General features: G+C 39.4%; 5 protein-coding genes across 5 annotated transcripts; 3 read left to right on the top strand and 2 right to left on the bottom strand.

The window, feature by feature from the left end:
- The first annotated feature begins 145 nt into the window (after positions 1 to 145).
- On the top strand, positions 146 to 1819 carry LOC128892103 (carbonic anhydrase 2-like). The gene is made up of 7 exons (XM_054152225.1): positions 146 to 185; positions 262 to 435; positions 622 to 763; positions 842 to 947; positions 1006 to 1108; positions 1270 to 1406; positions 1491 to 1819. Exons 1-7 carry the CDS (start codon positions 146 to 148, stop codon positions 1608 to 1610), a joined length of 822 nt encoding a protein of 273 aa, XP_054008200.1. The 3' UTR covers positions 1611 to 1819.
- LOC128896328 (carbonic anhydrase-like) lies at positions 1153 to 3862 on the top strand. The gene is made up of 8 exons (XM_054159627.1): positions 1153 to 1601; positions 2106 to 2144; positions 2225 to 2359; positions 2684 to 2807; positions 2871 to 2976; positions 3059 to 3161; positions 3414 to 3550; positions 3603 to 3862. The coding sequence occupies exons 2-8, from the start codon at positions 2120 to 2122 to the stop codon at positions 3708 to 3710; spliced, it is 738 nt and encodes a 245-aa protein (XP_054015602.1). The 5' UTR covers positions 1153 to 1601; positions 2106 to 2119; the 3' UTR covers positions 3711 to 3862.
- Positions 3863 to 4121: 259 nt separating this feature from the next.
- Positions 4122 to 6008, bottom strand: LOC128892097 (MYCBP-associated protein-like). The gene has a single exon (XM_054152211.1). The coding sequence runs from the start codon at positions 6006 to 6008 to the stop codon at positions 4122 to 4124; it is 1887 nt and encodes a 628-aa protein (XP_054008186.1).
- Positions 6009 to 13728: 7720 nt separating this feature from the next.
- LOC128895719 (homeobox protein MSH-D-like) lies at positions 13729 to 18683 on the top strand. The gene is made up of 4 exons (XM_054158573.1): positions 13729 to 14504; positions 14996 to 15154; positions 18036 to 18139; positions 18377 to 18683. Exons 1-4 carry the CDS (start codon positions 14063 to 14065, stop codon positions 18680 to 18682), a joined length of 1011 nt encoding a protein of 336 aa, XP_054014548.1. The 5' UTR covers positions 13729 to 14062; the 3' UTR covers position 18683.
- An 848-nt stretch (positions 18684 to 19531) lies between these two features.
- On the bottom strand, positions 19532 to 20952 carry LOC128892006 (uncharacterized). Its single transcript, XM_054152041.1, has 2 exons — positions 20799 to 20952; positions 19532 to 20427 (listed from the first exon to the last, which is right to left on the bottom strand). The coding sequence occupies exons 1-2, from the start codon at positions 20950 to 20952 to the stop codon at positions 19556 to 19558; spliced, it is 1026 nt and encodes a 341-aa protein (XP_054008016.1). The 3' UTR covers positions 19532 to 19555.
- Positions 20953 to 21683: the final 731 nt, after the last annotated feature.

The raw sequence follows: 21683 nt of genomic DNA, 5'->3' as shown, positions 1-21683 counted from the left end.
GCTCGTAACTAACTTCATTTCAAAGATTACAATATGTAGTAACTAATACATTTCGTACACATTTCAATTACTCTACAAAACTTTTGGCTATACGACTAAAAATATTCAGAATAATTTGTAGCAAGTATCTGTGGTGATTAAAAACATGTCGACAAAAGGGTGGAGCAGGAGATCAAAGAAATTCTGTTAGTATGACGAAGAAGGTTATCTCAGCTTGCATTAAAAATAGTTGATTTCTGTTGTAATTATTAATCTTGAAAGTTTCGAGGAGCAGTGGGTTATTTTCAACATCGTCATCGGGACTACCTAAATGGCGACAATCGCCAATTGATTTATGCAAGACAGCCACGTGGACTAAAAAATTTCCGCCATTATATCTGACCAACTATTGGTCAAACGAGGGTTCGGCTACGATGACGAATACGGGCAAAACAGGTTATTTCGAAGATTTTCTACTGAAGTAAAAAGTTCCTAAAAAGAGAAAACAATTGGCTAAATCAATGGACTTATTAATAAATAATTCTTCTTATCAATGTCAATTGTTTATTAATGTCACTATTTATTGTCTTTATCAAATTTTAAATGGCTCTAAAGGAGGATACTTACACTACAAATTTTCAGTCAGTATCGAGTTTTCGGATCGAACACTGCCTTCGATGAGAGGTGGTCCATTGGACAACGACGAATTTCAGTTTATGAATTTGCAATTTCGTTGGGGCGCTGAAAATTCACTAGGTGCCGAACACTCTGTAAACGGTATCTGGTTAGAAAATTCCCCTTGTAACCTGTTATTTCCCCTACATTGCAATATTTCAGATTCCACATAAACTATTCGATACAGGTACTCCATGGAGGCACAAATAATGCATTGGAACACCCGTTATGGATCCGTGGAAAGGTGCTTCGATAAACCAGACGGAATTGCGATACTATCGTATCTCATGCAGGTAGGAATTCCGATTACAATTCATGGAATCAATTTGCGCGTAATACATATTCGAATAGGTCGTTGGTTGTCCTGGAATCCCTGATAATCCCTCCCTGTCACCGATCACGGACAACTTGTCCAAGATCAAGATCATGGGGAGCAATACTACAATTCCACCTGGTATTAACTCTGTTGTAATTTAACCCATTCACTGCCAACTACGAGATGTCTCGTAGTTCAAATTGATTCCAATTACTCAAGGGATAAGTTTATACCCTTTTGAATCATGAATTACTATTTTTACTTAGCACAATTACTGCTAACTTTTCTAAATTGTCCAGATTGTCTCCTCTGGATGTTAGAAGCGTGCATGGGTCATGGTTACTATACTTATCCCGGTTCCCTCACTATTCCCCCGTATAACGAATGTGTCATTTGGATGATTTCGTCAACTGTAACGAAAATATCGTTTCGTCAGGTACTTCCAACTCGAATATTCTCAAACAACGTATTACCCACACGATCTCGCAGGACCGTGGATTACTTTTCGTTTTCGTAACAGATAGATGCATTTCGAAGTCTCTACGACGCCAGATTGGAGCATATATTAGAAAATCACAGACAGCAGCAGCCTCTTCGTAGAAGAAGAATATTGTTCGCCACGGACAAAGCAGTTGCGTGAAAAATTGAAAAACCAAGTAGGAGGTCCTGTATGCAGTGCTAGCGGAAAATGGGGAAAAGCAAGCCGAGCTTTCATCTTTAAGCTTAACACGGCGAATGCGAGGAATCTTATTTATTTAACCCTTTGCATCCGATGCATTTTTTTTTATTGATATCAATTTTATTAAAAATATAAAAATCCAGAAAAATGTAGCGGCATCTCTCGGCAAACCGCCCAAGTTTGTTGTGAAATAGTTCCCGAGCTTTTCCGAGCTTTCCGACAGCACTACCTGTATGCTTATGTTACTTATTTATTTCTGTAAACGTTTCAAAGTTGTATTCGAATCAATACAAAGAATCCCACTCAGCTGTTCGTATGTTTCTCAAATGTCACAGTAAATCATAACCCTTAATTATGTAATACAAACAACACTCTCCCATCATGATTTCCGTAAAAAAAAGATAAATTTTCAAGTATGTTTTGACTAATGTAAATTGCATTTTAATCTATTTTCAGCGTACATCGAAACAATGTCAGGATACACAGGTTTAATCGGTACAGAGAAAAAGGGAATTTTCAGTTTTTGGTTAGTTTAAGTCAGGCGATGCATTTATATTTTCGTGATCTTTTCCAAGGCTTACCGACCACGGGACAATCTCCGATCAATTTAGACGATAAGTTAGTACGAATGCGCAGATATCCTCCTCTTGTTATGAATGGACACTGGTTACAAGATGGAGAAGCCCGTTTACTGAATACTGGCCACACTGGTAATTCAATTGGAATATCAATTTTCCATAGACTAGATATATCATAAAAATAGAAAATTTAGGTACTTTCAGTGTTGTATATAGAATCCATTCGCTGCCAACTACAAGATGTCTCTGTTACCTTATATCACTTTTTATTATCAAAATTAAAACGTAAATTACACATCTGTATTAAATCTTGGAGCCCAAGGCAAAACGCTTTCAATTTGCCTGGCAGTGAATGGGTTAATCCAGCTCGAGTATGGATTAGATTGATTCCTTTCGCGCAAATAGAAAATCATCAACGTACGTTTCCATAATTAGTGAAAATATTTCTAACTGGAGATCGAATTCCATCCACGATCAGCGGCGGTCCTCTCGCCAACGACGTGTACGAAATGGCCGAGGTACATTTCCATTGGGGCGAGGATAACTGCCGTGGCGCCGAACACACGATCAATGGCACCTGGTAATTAACCGATAGACTCCCACATCTATTTACAATAATTCTCACTAGCTCGAAATCGATAAGGTACTCGATGGAGAGTCACGCGGTACACTGGAACAGGAAATACGTGACTTTCGAGGAATGCCAGAGGCACAAAGACGGCATATGCATTTTGGCGTATTTGTTCTTAGTATGCAGCTTTGGTATTGCGTTCTTAATCATGTCTCGATATCACTAATTAAGAATACAAAATTCTTCAAACATTCTGAAAGGTACAGCCGACCTGCTGCGGTTGTATCAACCCGCAGATGGAAAGAATCACGGAGAACCTGAAGTACGTTGTCGATGCTGATACGGAGACGAAGATACCACCCAGTAAGTGATGATAATAAGAAGATATTGAAACTGTTTAATTGAGCATAGAAGCTATTAGGACAAATATTCATTAAGAATCGAAGATTAAATTTTTTTTTTTAAATTTTTAATGGACGTTATTACTTCTTCTAAAAATTCTGGTTCATTTTGCAAGCAGATTTCCGTTGCTACAACTGATCATGAATGAACTTTTACTACACAAGCTTTGATAGTACACGCGTATATTACAAAATGTTTCTACGTTTCTTCTAGACTCCCTAGCGTTTATGCGCTGTGCAACCTATTGCAGCAGGTACTACACATATTCAGGGTCGTTAAACATCGGCGATAATCCCGAGTGTGCCACTTGGATTGTATTTCCTGTTGTTACCCCTATACGACCCGACGAAGTAAGTCGTTGCAATATTATTAAAACGCGTATCTGATCGTGGAAATTTGTAGATCGACTTATTCCGAAGACTGAGGGACAAGGATGGACAGTGTATAAAGGCGAACTGGCGGGAAACGCAACAACTGAAGTGTAGGAAAATATTTTTAGCGATATCTTAACGTAACGTCGTCTGACACAAATTTTCAAGTCATCGTATCTGTCAATCAGCATAAGAAATTGCTAAATAAAAAATAGAAAACGCCGTGGAAATAATATTAAATAAAACTGTTGCTGTTTTTAGTTATGTACAGTTATATACACAGGTATACCCTAGAACCACGAGCGCATAATTCGCGGGATCTCTTATTCATGAATATAAGGACACACGTGACGCAAACTAGAGGGTACAATTTGAAAAATTTCCTAAATTCGAATTCAATTATCTTATTGTACATACTATCAGTTTTATTTACAATCAATAAATACCACGTGACTTTAAACGGCAATCACCATTGCCTCCCCTCCTACAAGTACCTGAAACTTGCTCTCCAAACTCTCCAAAGCTCAAAATAAATTGCTCCCAATGCTTTTCATTTGTCACGTTCGTTTAAATTGTTAAATGAATCGATAGCCGCGCATACTCGTTCGACGATCACTCTCAAAAGCTCGTGAATTCGAATAAAAAATATCTCCCCGTACGGTCCATCGTCAACCACTCCAGAGTTCCCAATATTATCATGAATTCGAACGCTCTCCGTGGGAGAGTTTGATCTTCTCCCACGATTGTCACGCGAATTGCCGTTCCTCGCGAACCCTTGGGACCCGTTTATCGCCCTCATGCTCGTTTCCGACACGGCGATAACAGTTTCATTAACATCCTTCTCGAAGCAGGCTCTCCGCGCGTACTCGCTCTCGACTTCGAAACGATTCAGAAAAGAACACAGCAAATTGTGCACAGTTTCGTGCTTGCCGTATTCGACAGAGGCGAGCAGAGCAGGCTTCAAGCACTCTTTATAAATATCGCTGAATCGCGTCAGCATGGCGTGCCTGCGTTCTGGTTCCTTGATCCTCAACAACGTCTCTCTAAGATCCTCCAAGCATAAGTTCCAACGCTGCTCGCTCTGATTGGTCGCGTTTTGGTGAATCTTGTGAAACTCGGCCACGAGACTTGGGTGATAGTAGCACACGGGGTTCTTGATCGCGAATACCTCCGATTCCAGAAACAGGCTTCCATAGGAAGGCCCTGGAGGCTCCACACAGCGCATGTCCTCTATAATCTCGTTTATCGTCTCTCGTATCGTCGCGTCTCGAACGCACTGATCCAAATACCCGTCGACTATCATTACAGGATTGTTTTCTAGAGCTTGTATGTCCATAGTCTCGGCACAGCCGCTTAGTCGAATTATCAATGGCGAGGGACACAATTCAGGGTCGGTCTTTAGCCTCCACAGTTCGCTGGAGACACCTGGGGCGCGTGGCAGGTACCAGACTTTCAATTTCACGATTTGACCTGGAGGAATAGTCTCTTTTGTCTTGTTGAAGAAGAATGAACTTATTCGTCTTTTCAGAGGTATAGCGTCAGGCCTATAGGCAGCGTCTCTCCATTCGTAAACGATTACACGATTGCCTCTGTTCTCGAGGGTGAGTTCCTTCTCTTGTCTCCTGTCTACTTGCGAGGCGAAGGACAAATTCCACGTGATGGGATCAGTTGGTCCATCTTCGAAGGCAGATCTATGCCAAGTTATGTCTCTGTCTTGAATCCTCAGGATGACTACCTGATCTCGACTTACTGGTTGATCGCAGTTGTTATCCTCTTCAGTGTCGGAAATTGTTATAGGTGGGAGTCTTGGTTCTTTTTTCTTTCGTCTCGGACCGTGACCTTCGATCACCAGGTGTCTAGTTTCTGGTTGTTTAGGTACTATCAACCTAATTTCCTTGGATAATTCGTTTTTTCTCTTCAGGAGGTACTCGCTACGCTCCCATAACGGTTCCTTCGACTTCAAACCAACGAGATTCTTCTCTTTTTCTATCAACTCTGGTAAGTCCACGTAGGTTAGCTCCGGGAGCAGGTTGAGGTCCTTCTTGGTTGGCGTGATGGTGATGTCTGGCAAGCAGGGGTCACGATTTGGTAGCGCTTCCGGAGTTCTCCAGAATTCTGGCCCACCTCTGAACTTGTCTGGAACCACTGGCGCAGGTACGGTCGCATAATCCATCACGTTCCTGGTTTCGATCAGTGGTCGAATTTTCTCGCAGGAATTCAGAAGTTGATCATTCTGGTGACGTCCGGTGGACGACTCGATGTGTTTGTATTGTTTACTTCGGTTTGCTAACCATTTTCTCCAGTTGACTAGACGAGCGTCTTCCGAGAATCTTTCTCTCGTGAACATGAGGTCGTCATGCACGGACGCTAGCCTTTGCACCGGTGGCTCCCATTTCGTTATGCCTTTTGGCTTACCAATTTTACGTGCGTAATCCATGTTGAGATTGCGTAGCTAAAATTGAAATTGTATCTGTCCAGAACCTGCATGAACGTTGCTGTAGGGAAGTTGCAGACGACAATTTCACGAGCCATCTGTTGTAACCGACTATGAAAGATCGAACTGAGATGTGAACCTAAATTTGTATTGACTTGGATCGTTATGAAAATTTTTTATAGAGTATGGAATGTAAATTTATGGAGTGGAATGATTCCCTATACTTTTTCGTGATACCCTTTAGCTATTTTTTATTCCACTGATAAATGTCGATAGAAACGTACGAGGCTAACCTAGAGAATGCTAAATTTATTCGAGGCTTAGCTTCCACCGAGGGTGACTTGGAGTCTCCCATTGATTTCAATATTAGTTCTATGAAAGTGATCGAACTGAATCCCTTGGAATGGCCTAACATCGATGTGGCCCCAAGGAAACTGAAAATTACCAACACAGGACACTCGGGTAGAGTATTCGACGTTTACCTATTTTTTTGGAGCGATGGTGAATATTTTGTTGGTCAACAGTAGTCATCAGTGCAAAATGGCAACAGGAACGACCGTACATCCGCGGTGGACCTTTCGCGGAGAATTACACTTTTTCCCAAATTCATTTCCATTGGGGAGAAAACGAGATGAATGGGAGTGAACACTTCATTGATGGTGGAAGGTTTTTTATATATTTTGATTTTATTACACGAAAAACTACGTTCACAAAATAATTTTCTGTGTTAAATAGAATTTATTAAAATTTCTTTCGAAGCATGCCAATGGAACTCCACGCAGTGCACTTCAAAAACGAATACGAGACATTGGACACGGCTCTGCGACGACCTGATGGCGTCACTGTTTTGGTATACTTCTTTAAGGTAATACGACGAGTAAAGGTGAAACGTTTACTTCGTTTCGCAAAGCTGAGCGATTTTTATTAAGCTTGATATATAATTAAAATATTATTTTGTTCGCGTGCTTAGTTACAGAGCGAACCAAATGAATTCATGGAAGAAATAGTAAAGAACTTGGCTGCTATCCAATCCGCGTATTCGTCTATTCGCATAGTGCCTATGAACTTAACAAATATCATGAGACCCTTTAAAGAGGATTACTTTTTGTATTGGGGCTCGATAGTGACGATAAGCAATGTACACAAAATTCTCTGGGTAATCAGTAGAGTACCCATAGGAGTTTCTGCTGAGCAAGTAAATTTATGCAACTGTATCGTTACTTTATTGGTACTCAACTAAATTACCTGACTAAAACATTGAGTTGTTTAAGTACTTTATATTTACGAACGCTAAAAATAAAAGGATTGATTTTGTAGCATTCAGATAGTTGTTGATTTAGTCTTTTTAACCAACTTCGAAAAGGAGGTTACTCAATTCGACATGTAAATTTCTTTTTAAGGGATTAATACATATTCTATTCGCTTAGGTTGCAGAATTTCGCACGTTAACCAATGAAAGAGGCACGCCTATGCTATCGAACATACGCGCATTGAAAGAAAGACAAGGCAGACACATCTTTCACGTTTGTCCTTTGGGTTCACTATACGCTTCCCTTTTACCACTTCCACGAGATTTTCCATCCAGCGAAACAGACAAACCTAACGATACTGCGAACGAAACTTCCAAGGAAAACTGATGATTTCTTTATATCAGACGTCGTTAATAAATACTGTAAGTTGTAAGTTAAAATCAAGAATTAAATGATTGAAAATGTTTTGTGTCTCAAGTGGATTATTTTCTGCGTCTTCGAGACCTCCTGATCTTCTGCTTCTTGAGATCACAGTTAGGATATAAGGACGCACAATCGGCTCCACCTAGGCCCAGAACGGAAGCTTTCACGGAATCCATCATTGCTGACCACGGAGATCCTTTCAACACTCTGCTGGACATCCAACTCATTCCCAAACTGGAAAGCATGATTTCACGGTTATTGAAAGTATGTATTTTTCTCAAACATTGAAAAGTTCGACGCAAGTCAACTGTATGAAGCTTCGAGTCCCTTTCATACTGTCTTTAAACTAAACTAGACTTTAATACCATAAAATTTTTAGATATTTTGAATATATTAAACCTTCACAGTGTTAAAATCTGTCAAATGTGTTAAAGAAGTTTGTTAGTTTGTTAGAACACCCCATACCTAAGTAGAATTACAAACAATACTGAGATATGCCATTTTCACGCAATTCACCTCCAAACTGGTACCCAAATTTTCCGTGCATCCTTAGTTTGCGTCGAGTGTCGATTGTCCTCGCAGAGGAATCTGCGGAGGCAATTCCCAGAATCCATGTCAGCGACCAGAGCAGCTTCGATGGACCTCAATACGTTGTAAGACAGCTCGTTCAACTCCTCGTTGCTGGCATACGAGAATGGCAAACCGCCAATATTCCTCTTGAAACGTCTGCCGGTGGTTACCATTGTAGCAGTGGTCGCGTTCATGCCATTCTGTATAAGAAAGTGTTAAAAATAAAAATGAGTTTGCCATCGAGTTTGCTCGTGAATTGAGGGATTTACAGGGACCTCATCGTACCGTAGCGTTCATTAACAGTTGTATGATGAACATCCCGAAGGCTAGAAATGCCAAGGCTGTGAGTGCAATCTCGAAAAAGTCCTTTATCGAAAGTTCGTTTCCCTTTCCCTTGTGGTAGTAGGGTTTATGGTACTCCTCCTCGTGTTCGTGATAGTACGGCGCTGTGTAATAGTGTTCCTCGTGTATGGCGGGGAAGGATTCAGTGTGATGTAAGTAATGGTCCCCTCCGTGACCATAACCTTGATGACCGTAATAAAAATTGTGTCCCGAGGAGGAAGACAGCATGTGATCTGTTTAATATTTTTGTTTAGCGATATTTTAATCGCGATTGAAGGAATTCATTATTTTGAATGGAGAGCCGGAAAGATTTCTTTACCATCATCGTGGCTTGGTTCGTAGTAACCCACTTTGCCTGATGGCAAGGGTGCCTGCATCGCATACCCCGTCACTTCCCCATCGAAATCATCCATATTTCCGTCTCGGATTCCTTGCATTTTGTCCATCTTCTTGTGGGGAATGTAATGGCGGTACACGTCATCCAACGTGGTCCTACTGTATAAGTGAAAACGTTTGCTATGAGAATTTTAGAGATGGAATATAGAGGAATGTAATTCTGTTCAGTATTGTAGATGAATTGTATCAGTCTTTCGTGTTAAGTAATTTGCATTGTATATTATTTTTTTACCATAACCTCGGAGCACTTACCGTTGCAGCCATTTTTTATACTTCAAGCTTCCTTCGTCTGCCAACATTTTGTCGTGAATGGTAACGTTATCGTCGTCCATTATGTCTTGAAATTCATTATTCTCTGATGTGCTAAGTCGCCTCTTAACTCTGGGCGAACTCATCAATTTCACGATTTCCTCGGCCATGTAACCGTGGCACAAATATTCGTTCATCCTCTTTCTAATAAAATTGTATACGTATAAATAACTAAAACTACAAAACTTCTTTTCCCAAACTCTACCCGTTCACTGTGCTGGCTTAAAAAATATACTAACGCGACATAATTATAATTCATTGAATTGTTGAATTCAGTGAATTGCACAACGTTGACTTTAATCTCACCTGTGGTAGTCCATTTTATCCAAAGCATTGTTAATGGACCCGTCGACTGTTTTATTGTCGAGGACTATCGACGTGCTCCTAGCTACTTCCTGATCCGCGAACAGAAACGATCCAGGCAAAAGATCCACCGAAAGTATGTCGTTTTCGTCGATGCAAAGCTCGTTACCGTCGTCGAAGCACTGTTGCCCGGTACTCGAGAGCATCATCGTCGAAATCGAAGCCAGCAACGCGATAGGGTGGATTCCCTTGAAGAAACTCATTTGAGAACTCGACATCTAACTTTGCACGATGAGGATTTTGTCATAACGCACGATGGCCCGAAGAAGACTGACGAAACGGAGACACGCTCCTGTAACGAGCCATCCAACTGCTAGAAATAATTGCTTTAACTGTATACGCGCTTAGGTGGCGTTAACGAAGATTTAAAGTAACTGTTGGCTCTTAAAAATGTGTTTGACATACAAGTAGTAATCGGTATTGTTGTTTGATGCCAATTGTTGAATTGATAAATGCATTCTATTTATGTTTATTGTACGCAGATGTTTCTATCAGAAGGTGCTTTGGACTTCTTTAATAAAATGAAAATATTGTGGGAAAATATTTAGAGGAACGATATGACATTATGAAAATTTTCAAAATATGTACAAAATTTCTTACATCAGAGGAACCGAAAACCTCACGGTTAAATCGTCAATAACAAAATTGAATAGGTGCTTGGAATAATTCTGTTGACTGGTGATGAAATACAGTTACCTGCAACAATTTGCAGCCTCTTACAGAAATTTATTAAAAGGCTGAAACAAACAGCCCACATGCAAACAAATCGGATTACCCTATGTACATATTTGGACTCGTGACTAATCCAGCACCAGTCGGCGACACTACCAGCCGATTTACACGTAATCCGACACCTATGATTAAATACCTTTATTAAAAACCACTTACGCTGCTCTTATGAATGTTTTAGAAGCGGAGGGTTTGCTGGGATGGATGGGGATGGGTTGGCGAGATGAGGTAATGGGGGCTTTGTTCCCTTGGGAACTCGCTCACCTGTCTAATACCTCACGAGAGTGGCTATATCTGCGCCCATACCAATAGCGGCCAGTTATACATGGAGCTTACGGAAAATTAATCGCTCAGTTTCCAAAGAATTCTCGCAATCTCTTTAACCAATTCGTGTCGGACCACTTCGATGTTAAACTCGGTAATATCTCGTGAAATGTTCCTTTCCCTTATGAAATATTTCTATGCTCGTCGTGGAATATTATAGAAACTCTAACATATAAATATTATATATACAAAAATTATAATATACCTATCTTACTTATTTCTAGTCAAATAAGAAATCATTATTTATTTAATTGCGTATCACTTTTGCGATTGTATTAAAAATTATATAATTGACGAGTTTCGGTAAGATAAAGAGTATCTCACAGATGCAGCATGCAACGAGGGTGTGGCGTCGATAGATTCTCCGCGCATGAAAACCTTCCACGGCAATTTGTGCACGCGTTAGTACACCCTTCTTTACGCAGGTGTTTGATTGATTGTTTCAATTATGTGGCGCAGCGTGCATCAAACGTGAAAGTAAACTCCACATCAGGAAAAGTACTCACCACTCGTGCGGGAACTTTACCAGGCGTTATGGCAATAAAAGAGGAACATTGTTGTCAAACCTAGAAATACATTCATATCTACTAACCTAAATTCTTTAAGGTATTTCGTTATTTTTCTTTAACATTCTTTCATATCCTTTCCCTTCACTTGACAATCCCAATATCAGCTTCAGTAACTTACTATTTATTATAAAAGTTAATTAATACATAAACGTACATCGACCCAATTTCAGTGTTGAAAGATAAAAGAAAATTTACGCGACAGAGGGTCAATCAACGGAAGAAAGTCGTGAATGTTAGGTCCCGTCGCGAACGCGAATTATTTGCCGATGTCTTTAAAAGTGCGCGACAATCCTTCCGTCGAATATATGTTGAAAGATGTTTTAAGGGCTCGTAATGGTTTCCTGGAAGTAGCATGGATGCTTGTCCGTGAAATACCGTGTGCGTCGACCATGTCGTTACTTCCTCCTTTCACACCTAACGAAAAGGTGATGCACGGCATTTCGTTTCACGTACACGAGGCTCAATATTTATTCTCGTCACTTGCACGCTCAAATTTCTTAAGAACGCCCTGTAAGCCACATACAGAGATCGCGATATCGTTCACAAAATCATGACGATGTGTACGAGGATACTCTTGTCGATTCCTCGATAGGATTAATACTTAACTTAAAAAAAATGTTACAGGAAAGCAAAAATTTATGTACTTGATTTCACCACTTTCCCATACAAGTTACATAATATCTTTTTGTAAAATACGTAACACCTTGTGTGCAAGGGTAGAGTAACCGGACATTGGTGGAGGGTAAAATTGATGATACCAGTCCACGATAGAAAGCACTCACAATCGCCATTGATCCTTTTAGCAGTATGGAACCGAATGGATTTTTGGTGTGCGAGGATGAACATTGAGATTGGCCTGGTCTGTCCGGAAACTGATGGTTCCGGTATCCATGGAAATGCTCGACACTTGAACCACGTAAACAGAAATAGTACATTGTAGCTCGATGCTTCTTATGACCGACCATTTGCTGGACCAACCAGAAATTCTGGCGAGTGTTAAATAAATGAAAATAAGGAGAAGATTCTTAGTATTTATTTATCGAGGAATATATTTTATTCTTAGGTCTTGCGTAATATTATTTGTATGTATGTTAAATAGAGAAGCTTAGACGTATGAGAACGGAAGGCCAAACATTGCGATTTCAAAAACAAACATCCCTTAATTTATCGAACTATAATCCATCAATTTGTTTCGTTCGCAACAAAACTACGTTGCATGAGAGCCACTGTGCGGAGTTTAGTAAACGCGTGAAGAAGTATTTTGCGGTACTTTTTCACGGGCGTTCTTCGTATGGCAGAAGCGTTTATCCGTCGCGAGAGTGTGTGTATGTACGTGATAGAGAAGGAACCATTAGTTTGCTGACATAAAGCCCTGAAATAGAGGGGTCGAAGAAGGCGGACGCTTACGAAGAGCATGCGCTCTCTGGAACCAATCGGAGCTCTGCCTTCTGATCCCTGATGAACTCTTTTTCGGCGGATGAAGTTTGCTACTGCGCACATCATGATATTAAGCGACTACATTCTTAGAAGTGTCCGTAGTGCATACAAGAATGACAACGGTAATTCGATAAAACGGAGCCGCGCGACGATCACGGGGTATAAAATGGCGCTGTGACGACAGTAAACCACCTGCGAAGGATCTTACTCCATTTTCGGATCATATACATCTTTGGTACAACGGAAATATTATTAAGAATTTGTATAGTTTCACCGATAGCTAAATTCGTTCGATTGAGATGAGTAACAGTATTAAATACTTCTTGCTCCATTCAGACTTTCTTCAGAAAAAATAAAGATACATTGGTCATTGGAGCAAGTAACAGAGAATATCCTTTATACATAGAATACACTTATATTTTAAATTTGGGAACATACAGCAGAAAGTAACATGAAAAAAAAAATTATGATATACGTTTAGCTCAGTTGCTAGAAATGTATTTAAATAAATTATGTATTATTGTACAAGAATACTCGTAGTCCAATACTCACAAATCATTGTGCATCATGTTCTTTCATAAACCTTTTTTATTATTTCTATAATTCTGATTAGAAACCCTAATTTCCTGAAGAGAATCTAAACCAAAGTTGACAGACTTCTGTACCAATATTTTGGAAAACCGAGTCACTTGTTTTCTCAATATTGTGCATAGTGAAACGAGGTATGAAAATGTTAAACGCGACGGTAAGCACTCTATCGATTTATGAAATGATAGCAAAGTAACGTTAAACCAGTGTGAATAAGCTTTTGACCCCTACTCCGATCAGGTAACAGAAACGAGTGGGGATCCTCGGCGCGAGATGCTCTTCCAGCATCGTAGGATGACCTTCCCTCGGGAGCCGCTGGTGGGGATGTTGGGAGGTCCTTCTGGACCACAGACACGTGCCACCTGTCACACATTTGAACGTACTTGGTTTCGGAACGCTGAGAGGAAGATTAGTCGGAGATTAGACTTGAAATGCCATACCAGAGATTGTCTCTCGCAAATCTTTAAAAATCATTGTCTGCCAGCGGCGCTTTAAACAATACACGTGTCGCAAGCTTCCACGAAAGATTCAACACAGTTGAATTCAGTTAATTTCAGTTGATTCAGTGATCAAAGATGGACGTATCAGTGTATTTAATTAAAATCGCCACCTGGAACGAGGAACCAAAACACTAAGACGCTTTTAAAAGAAGAATCGCGCGATGTAGAACCATTTAGGACAGTGATCGCAAAGTGAACATTAGCCCGAAGTGTCTCTATTAAGCAACTTAGGAATTAGATTAGAGCAATCAAATCCAATGACATTGTCAGCGATGGAGCTGTATCAAAGTCGCAACAAGATCATCGACGAAGTCTACGATCTTCGAGCCCCTGTACAACGGGATACCGATGAAATCCACGTCGTGGACGACGTCTACGATCAGACCAGAGAGGATCGAGGACGATTCGCCAAGTTCTCGAGTAGTCATCAGGATACGACGGAGTACGTTTCTGATTCTGGCAGCGAGAGTTGCAAGGAGATATGCAGGAAGCAAGTCGAAAGGAAGGACTCGTCGCCTACGACTGTGTCCAGTGCATTCACGATTGATAACATCCTTGGAAGGAACGAGGATCGCGACACGGAGGTATCCTCCAGCTTGAATAATTCTGAGGACAGGGACGAGGAGCAGGATGACAGGGACGAGAAAATGGACGGAAGTCGGTTCATCAAACCCACGGCGATACCTGCCACGCACTCGGGTACGATTTAGGATATTGTAAAAAGTTTATGTTTGAGAGGAAGAGGCTTTAGGATTCTGTTTTTTACTTAAATGCAAATAGTATGGAATATATCAGATTTTAGAGGATTAAACCGTGAAAGTTGACGTCATTTAACCCTTTGACTGCGAAGGGCGTATATATACGTCCTCCAGAAATGAGTTCAGAGAAACGTTTATATTCGTTAAATCAATTTTTCAAAAATATGAGTTTATAGGGGATGAAGAGACGAAACCATTTTATATTAACAGTTTATTCATAGGATGCGTAGTTTCGAAAATAAAAATTGGAAAGTTAGAAGTTCGATGCAAAAATTGAACTTGAGGAAAAAGATCTTCCAAGTTTTCAATTTTCATCTCTGAAGCTAAACGTCCTATGAATAAACTATAAATATAAAAAAGTATCTTGAAAGACGAAATACAAGACAAAGTATCCTATTTCTTCTTTAAATTCCTATTTTTGTTATTTTGCAGACATGAGTGTGGGGTTGTACGCACCATCTGGATTATCATACTCGGAAGTCACATTTTCAGATCCATCTGGATACTCGGCGACGTCTTTCGCTTCCGCATCCTTTTTATACAATAGCTGGTTTGCTCAAACGAAGCCTGGACAATTATTCGGATTGCAAGGTTAGTTCACAGAACAAGTATACGCTCTAATCGTCTCCCATTGACAATCCTAGACTCATTTAACCTAGTATACTTTAAAGATGTGCATCTTTCTTAAAATGCCCTGTCTGTTGCATTTCATTAATTATCATATTAATCAGATTTCTGCTGGCTTTACAAATTCTTCCTCCTCCTTAATCTCACTTGTTCTACAATATTTTCCCACTTTTCCGACGTAGTCATTATATCGTCACTGTAAAATTTCTCAAGTTTTTTTTATTAAATATTAACTCAAAATCAGTCTCCAGCACGAACTTATGGGATGACCTAATATCATTCGACACGCAGTATAGTCACCATCATTGTGTTATTTACCTGCGACCCAAGAATTATTGTCGAAACTTTCCGCATCCACCCTAAAGTATCAGCGTACCCGGGTGTTTTCGTTTGGACACGACAAAAGACTCTAATTATGCCCTCGCAATAACTTATCGCCATAATTCCATTTTCGCGAACAATAGCGGGAAGAGCAAAATCGGCGTGTTCTTTCTTGGCTCCAGGGAATATTGGACATTACTCGAGGCGTCTGTGGTAACAGCTTTTCGACACGCGAACGTCACATTAACAGCTGGGGTGTTGTATCCCCCACGATTATGGTGCGTTACCGACCAGGTATATAAAACAGTTAGTTATCCGGGTGTCAAAGGTTTTTAATTCCAATAATTTACGTTCTTGTGGGTATCAGGCTACGGAAAGTATACTCTTGTCGAAATAATCGTGTTTTATGTTTGGAGACATTGATTGCATATTTAAATTTTATGGTTTTGAGTCGATTACGGGGCTCAAAGCAGCTTTGACTCCAGCAAATAATGTTTTGAGCAATAATATACATAGTTTTATTATTTTATTTCGTATCGTATGATCTAACACAATGATTAAACAAATGTGTTAATCGATCGAATGATAAATTATTGGTTTTGTGGTAAATTAGGATTGTGGAGCGTGAATACTTTTCATCGGAGATTTCAATCCGCCATTGTTGTTTCGCTTCTTTCGCTACGATCCGCCATGCTGTTAGAAGCCCATTTATCAGCGACGTTACTCTAACCAGCTTCCGTAGATGTGCTAAATGTCTCCGTATACTCGTAAATCTTGGCTCCGCCGGTTTTCGTTCTTCGTTACTATGTTTCCTTTTTGGCCAGTAGGTAGTTTCTCGTTTTCTGGGAAATACAAGCAATTCCCACTGCGAATTCGCTCCGATCGATCAGTTTAACCCGTTCGTATCCCCATTTCTACTCCCTGGGTGTGACTTCTTTTTTCTAATGCACGTCAGTCTGTTTAGTGCCAATATTAAAGTCAGTATAACGTAACAAAAATGTCTAAACGTTATTAAATTGTATTCAATCGAAAAGTTGTATTCAAATATATATGTACTCTTTTGTATTGTTTTATTTTGAATCATGTAGCTGGTACACGAGGAAACATAGAATGTTATATTTGATGGGAAAAATATTATACATGTGCATATTTAAATCTATGATGTTATTTGTAGCGATAGTTGAATGAAGGAATTTATGACAATGAATGCAACGCAGTCATTCATTCGTCGCAGTTCTGAATGTGCTCGAAAGGTCTTCGAAAAACGCAAAAGGCCTTAGGCAAACACGCGACATCTATTTGTTGGTTCAGAGTGTAAGGGCCGAGCAGCTAACTGAACATTAAACAAAGGGAAAAATTCCTATTTCGACGTGAAATCGTCACAATTTCCAGAATTTCACGATAGAGAGAAACCTGTGAATAGTTGCTGAAAGAATTTAGAAATCAGCGTGTAAAAAAAGTGAAAAGGAATATTAAATTTACTTTCTCCCCGTTTAACAATGAATCGCTTTGTTCCTGTGTCTATCTAGTTTTATTATTTTTGTAAATACTTATTGGGTAGGTTTTCCATTGAAGACATTCTGTAGAAATTTAATTTAATTTATCAAAGACTATCGAAGGGTAAATTATTACTCTGTTAAATTTATTCTAAAAATTTACCAGATTCCAAATATGGTCGAAAATTGACGGCTGATAATAATCCCAAGCAATTAATAATACAATGTTTGCCGAGACCGGCGACGAACATTTCTTTATCTAATTTGTTATACATGTCGGACCTTAGTGTCGTGTTATCTAAATGCGACTAACAACGGTATAATACCTCGTATAACCCCATGAACGGAAATGTGTGGAACTTCTTTGCACCATAATGATAATCGCAGCCAAACGTTCCTCGGCATAAACTGTTTGTCCAGCTCTTTGCCACATTCTGCCTTATATTGACTGTAAGATGTCACACGTTCCTCAAACAATCCCGCATGTTTTAGACACGCTTGGTAACTCTAGACGCGGTCCAATGAGTAGACCGCACCGGAGAAAGTGGTAATTGAGTACAAGCTTACAAAGTTAGCCAAACAATTAAGAGCCATGATTATAATGTTAAATTTTTATTATCGCGGTCGTAAATCTTCGGGAAGGTCTGTCGCGATCAACTGTCAACCCGTCAAACTTCACAGTATAATTAATGCATAACTTCGCTGAAATTCTTTGGTTCGTCCTGCACGAAATGTCTGACGCAATAGCTTTTCTTGGACCTCGAGATTATGCCAGCTGAATTGTTACTTAACAGTATTACTTGGTATCGTACCCCAAAGGACTTCAATTGACGTGAAAATTGATTAATTAAATCTGTTTAAGTGGATCAAAGGACAACTTCGAATTAATTGTTATTTAAAGATCGGAGTGAATTCAAGCGTCGAGTAAATAATTTAATGATCGAAGTAACACTTTATTATTGTTCACGGTGTTAAAACAGAAGTACATTACGTTTTTCTTGTTTGATATCCCGAATTAATTTGCGCAGCGCCCAAACCGAGCGGAAGGCGGTCCAGAAAGCCAGGAATCGATCGCAAACCCCGCCAGGCTTACAGCGCTAAACAATTGGAAAGGCTCGAGGCGGAGTTTAAGGTATGTTGAAAAATGTTGCAAAATTATTTATCGAATCAAGAGATGAATTTACAAAGATTGTTGTACAAATGAGGACGCTGATATTTGTCTACAAACAAAAACCACATAGACAAACAGGTTTTACAAAGATTGAGAATCTTAATGAGAAATTTGTTAATTGGAAATTTCAAAGGTATTCTCTTTTTCTCATAGATTAAATTTTCCTCGATAAAATTGACATGAAATTTTACATTTTAGATCGACAAGTACTTGAGCGTAAGCAAACGAATGGAGCTGTCGAAGTCTCTGAATCTGACCGAGGTGCAGATAAAAACGTGGTTCCAAAATCGTCGAACCAAGTGGAAGAAACAGCTCACATCCAGGTTGAAGATCGCCCAGAGGCAAGGACTGTTTCCACCCACGTATTTCCCGCCGACGCAATACCCTCTGCTGCCATACTACACTACACCCCTCGTGTTTGGGAATCCAGCGACAGATGACGCCAACGTAAACGCAGCGACGATACCATCGCGACCTATGGTATCATCCCCAGATACAGCCTGAACTCGAATCGATTTACACAACTTAGCCGACCGTGGGTCGAATGACGAACAAGTGCAATAAAAATCGCTGTATCAAGAAAAATGAACTCTTTGGGAAATTTTTAAATACTAAATGATTGAATAGACATTTTCTTGAATTTTTACTATGTCGAGATAATATTCCAGAGAGGATCTACAGAAATCTTCGATGTGATTGATTTCACTGTTATGATTTTTCCATAGGCCCCCTCTTTTATGATGATTAAGAAAAAACATCGAAAATCATTGTGTTAATAATAATAGTACATTCAGTCGTTTAGTTTAAAAAATTTCCCAAAAATAATGTAGCAACAAGTTGCAAAAACATGTTGCATAACAAAGTTACGAACAAATTTGTTGTATAGCATTGTTTTGTTGTATAGTGTAGACCAAGCTTCATGAAACTATGATTTTTTAACGGAGCCATAATCGTGTACGTTTACTTCAGAAATCATTCTTATTAGACGAATAATCGTGTAAACTGTGAATGTTAAGTTACCAAAAATGTACGTAAATATTGTAACGGAACGAGAGATATGTGTACATAAATTGCGACGATGACAAATACAGATTTGTGCAATGAATTTTTTGTTGCTTTGGAAAATGCGTTCTGTGCGTTGGGTGTTTGATGAGAAGAAGAAGAATATACAGTTAAAAATGCAAATCCATCCAGGTTTGTTAATATTGTATCAACTATAAAGGACACATCTGTATATTGTTTCCATAGGTTTAACATAAATCTACAAATTGTTTGTATATTTACGTGTTTCCCCTATAATACCGGAACAAAGGGGGTCAATTACTTGACAGCTGCTTCTTGAACTATCGCGGAACTTTGACCGACTGTTATAAATAATCACTTATCTCCCCTCATGCAGTGAGTCCCTCGCCCTGCTCTACATTGCGGTGTAACATTGTTGCTTCTCATTGTTTTATCGGTCCCACAAGCAACGTGCCGCACTTTCGGTTGTATGGGAACTTTCACTTTCGGAAATATATTCAGATTCTTAAGTTTCAATTTTGCTTTCGGTTTTTTGGGCTTTTTCTCTTCCGGGTAGAGCGTGCTCATGTCACGTGTCTTCACTTTGACAGACGATTGCACCGTCCTAACGCGCATCGGTAGTCCGTCGTTTTTAACAGACGTGGCTTTTTCTTCGAAGTGAATAGAAGCCTGGATGGACATGTTTAACTTGTCCACTCTGCCCGACATGGCCGCTGCAAGCGCCATAGCGTTCGTGGCACACAGATAGCAACAACTTTTCGTGAAATCGAAATCCTTTCCCAGTGCATGGCTTGCGACCAATTTTTCATCATTAATCGTGGGTGTGTCGACCACGGACGCCTCTGAAGCATGTTTTTTTCTCTTTTTCCTCGATCGTCTCGAATCGTCGAATTTGTCGGCCTTATCACTATCTCGTTTGCTTTTCTTTCCCTTAATTTCTCGGGAACCCGAATATTCGGCAGTCGAAGCACTACTCTGCTCGCTGGGAACTCCTTTTCGTCGTTTCTTACTTCTGCATTTCTCACGTTGTGCCTTTAGACTTTCCCATAATTTCGACGATACTTCTTCGACTCGTTTACGGTCCCGTTTTCTGCAACACTGCGTGCACCATCGAAAACATCTTTTCACCGCGTTGTCAGGCTTTTGCGATATCGAAGAGCTCGAAGTAGTTTGAGCGGCTGGTTTCTGCTTTCCTTGTTTTTGTTTTTTTCCAGAAGTTGACTGCGCTGTCATAAACTGCAATTAGTACTGGATTGAAATTGAAAAATTAAAATTGTCTCTGATTCGTTCACCCTAGAACGACCAAGCAGGGAATATTAACAAATTTTTATAACCGGATGTATTTGCAACCAAAATGTTCAGTCCATAGTACTACTTCTTTTTTTAACATCCACGCTACTCATGCGATATTTGTTTTGCGAAGATAATAATGACTCGTAGCGATTCGTGGTTCAGTTTTTCTAGGGTCAAAGATGAGTAAAATTCTAATCTACTAATTTAAAATTAGAATTTGAATTATATTATGAAATATCTCATAATAAACGTTATTTCGAATTTGAATAATGTTGCGCTCATTTTTGTCCATTGTTAAACTTACTTGGAGTCTGCGGAGGTGGGTCTGGATCAGTCGTCTGCGTACGTTTGAAATTAACCTTGTCTTCGTTATTTCGCAGGATATTTTTGGTATTTTGATCTACATTGTTGTATTTCCTCTCTGGCACTGTCTCTACCGAATTGTATGGCTTTTGCATTTTCACGTACTTGTGATTCCATTCGTTGACACTGGTATTATCAGTGATGGATTAAGTTACATAAATTTTAATCTGCATCTAATAATAACGAAACAAACGGTAAGTTTAGTTTTTTACAGATATCTGGATATTCCTTACTTTGTTTGGTTAACAAGAGGCTAATTTCAATGTCAATTGTAGGTTACTTTCGCCATTATCAATTTCATATTTTTGTAGATAAATCTAAGCCAAAGAATAAATCGTTTTTTATAGTTATTGGTGAATTAACTTTGTATACAACTGTAAGAGATATTTTTATCGCAATTTATTTCATAGTAAAATTAAATTGATGTCTAGGTTTTGAAACTCCCGGGTCACGCGTGTCCAAAGGGACACTCACACTGTGCAAATAGAAATTCCCTAGCAAGAACTTCCGTGTACATCTTCAAGTGATTTCTTTCAATTTAATATTTCAGCTAAGATACCAGCGTAGTACAAATTAAATAATTTGATACAAAATATACTTAAATAACAACACATTTTATCATTTATTATAACGTTACACGATATCATTACAGTCCAACCAGGATTGGCCTAGTCAGTGATGGGCAAAACCCTAGGTTTCGAATAAATCTGAAATTTGCCGATATGTTTGTCTCGCTTCCTCTTTTGAACATTTTCCAAAGAAAGAAACGAGATAAACATATCGACAAACTTCAGATTTATTCGAAGCCTAGGGTTTTGCCCATCAC

The sequence above is a fragment of the Hylaeus anthracinus genome, unplaced genomic scaffold (assembly GCF_026225885.1).
Source record: "Hylaeus anthracinus isolate JK02 unplaced genomic scaffold, UHH_iyHylAnth1.0_haploid 0, whole genome shotgun sequence".
Taxonomy (NCBI): domain Eukaryota; kingdom Metazoa; phylum Arthropoda; class Insecta; order Hymenoptera; family Colletidae; genus Hylaeus; species Hylaeus anthracinus.
The sequence above is the reverse complement of the archived record's forward strand: the minus strand, read 5'-3'. Positions and strand labels throughout refer to the sequence as shown.

What these genes read in the sequence shown, in the direction of transcription:
- LOC128896328 (XM_054159627.1), top strand. Translation starts at nt 2,120, where the DNA reads ATGTCAGGATACACAGGTTTAATCG. An exon ending in AGGATACACAGGTTTAATCG is followed by an intron (nt 2,145 to 2,224) that starts GTACAGAGAAAA and finishes ATCTTTTCCAAG; the next exon opens with GCTTACCGACCACGGGACAA. An exon ending in TTTTGGCGTATTTGTTCTTA is followed by an intron (nt 2,977 to 3,058) that starts GTATGCAGCTTT and finishes ACATTCTGAAAG; the next exon opens with GTACAGCCGACCTGCTGCGG.
- LOC128892097 (XM_054152211.1), bottom strand. Translation starts at nt 6,008, where the DNA reads ATGGATTACGCACGTAAAATTGGTAAGCCAAAAGGCATAACGAAATGG.
- LOC128895719 (XM_054158573.1), top strand. Translation starts at nt 14,063, where the DNA reads ATGACATTGTCAGCGATGGAGCTGTATCAAAGTCGCAACAAGATCATC. An exon ending in GATACCTGCCACGCACTCGG is followed by an intron (nt 14,505 to 14,995) that starts GTACGATTTAGG and finishes GTTATTTTGCAG; the next exon opens with ACATGAGTGTGGGGTTGTAC. An exon ending in ACAATTATTCGGATTGCAAG is followed by an intron (nt 15,155 to 18,035) that starts GTTAGTTCACAG and finishes TAATTTGCGCAG; the next exon opens with CGCCCAAACCGAGCGGAAGG.
- LOC128892103 (XM_054152225.1), top strand. Translation starts at nt 146, where the DNA reads ATGTCGACAAAAGGGTGGAGCAGGAGATCAAAGAAATTCT. An exon ending in CAGGAGATCAAAGAAATTCT is followed by an intron (nt 186 to 261) that starts GTTAGTATGACG and finishes TAATCTTGAAAG; the next exon opens with TTTCGAGGAGCAGTGGGTTA. An exon ending in CAATACTACAATTCCACCTG is followed by an intron (nt 1,109 to 1,269) that starts GTATTAACTCTG and finishes TAAATTGTCCAG; the next exon opens with ATTGTCTCCTCTGGATGTTA.
- LOC128892006 (XM_054152041.1), bottom strand. Translation starts at nt 20,952, where the DNA reads ATGCAAAAGCCATACAATTCGGTAGAGACAGTGCCAGAGAGGAAATAC. An exon ending in CCCACCTCCGCAGACTCCAA is followed by an intron (nt 20,428 to 20,798) that starts GTAAGTTTAACA and finishes AGTTTATGACAG; the next exon opens with CGCAGTCAACTTCTGGAAAA.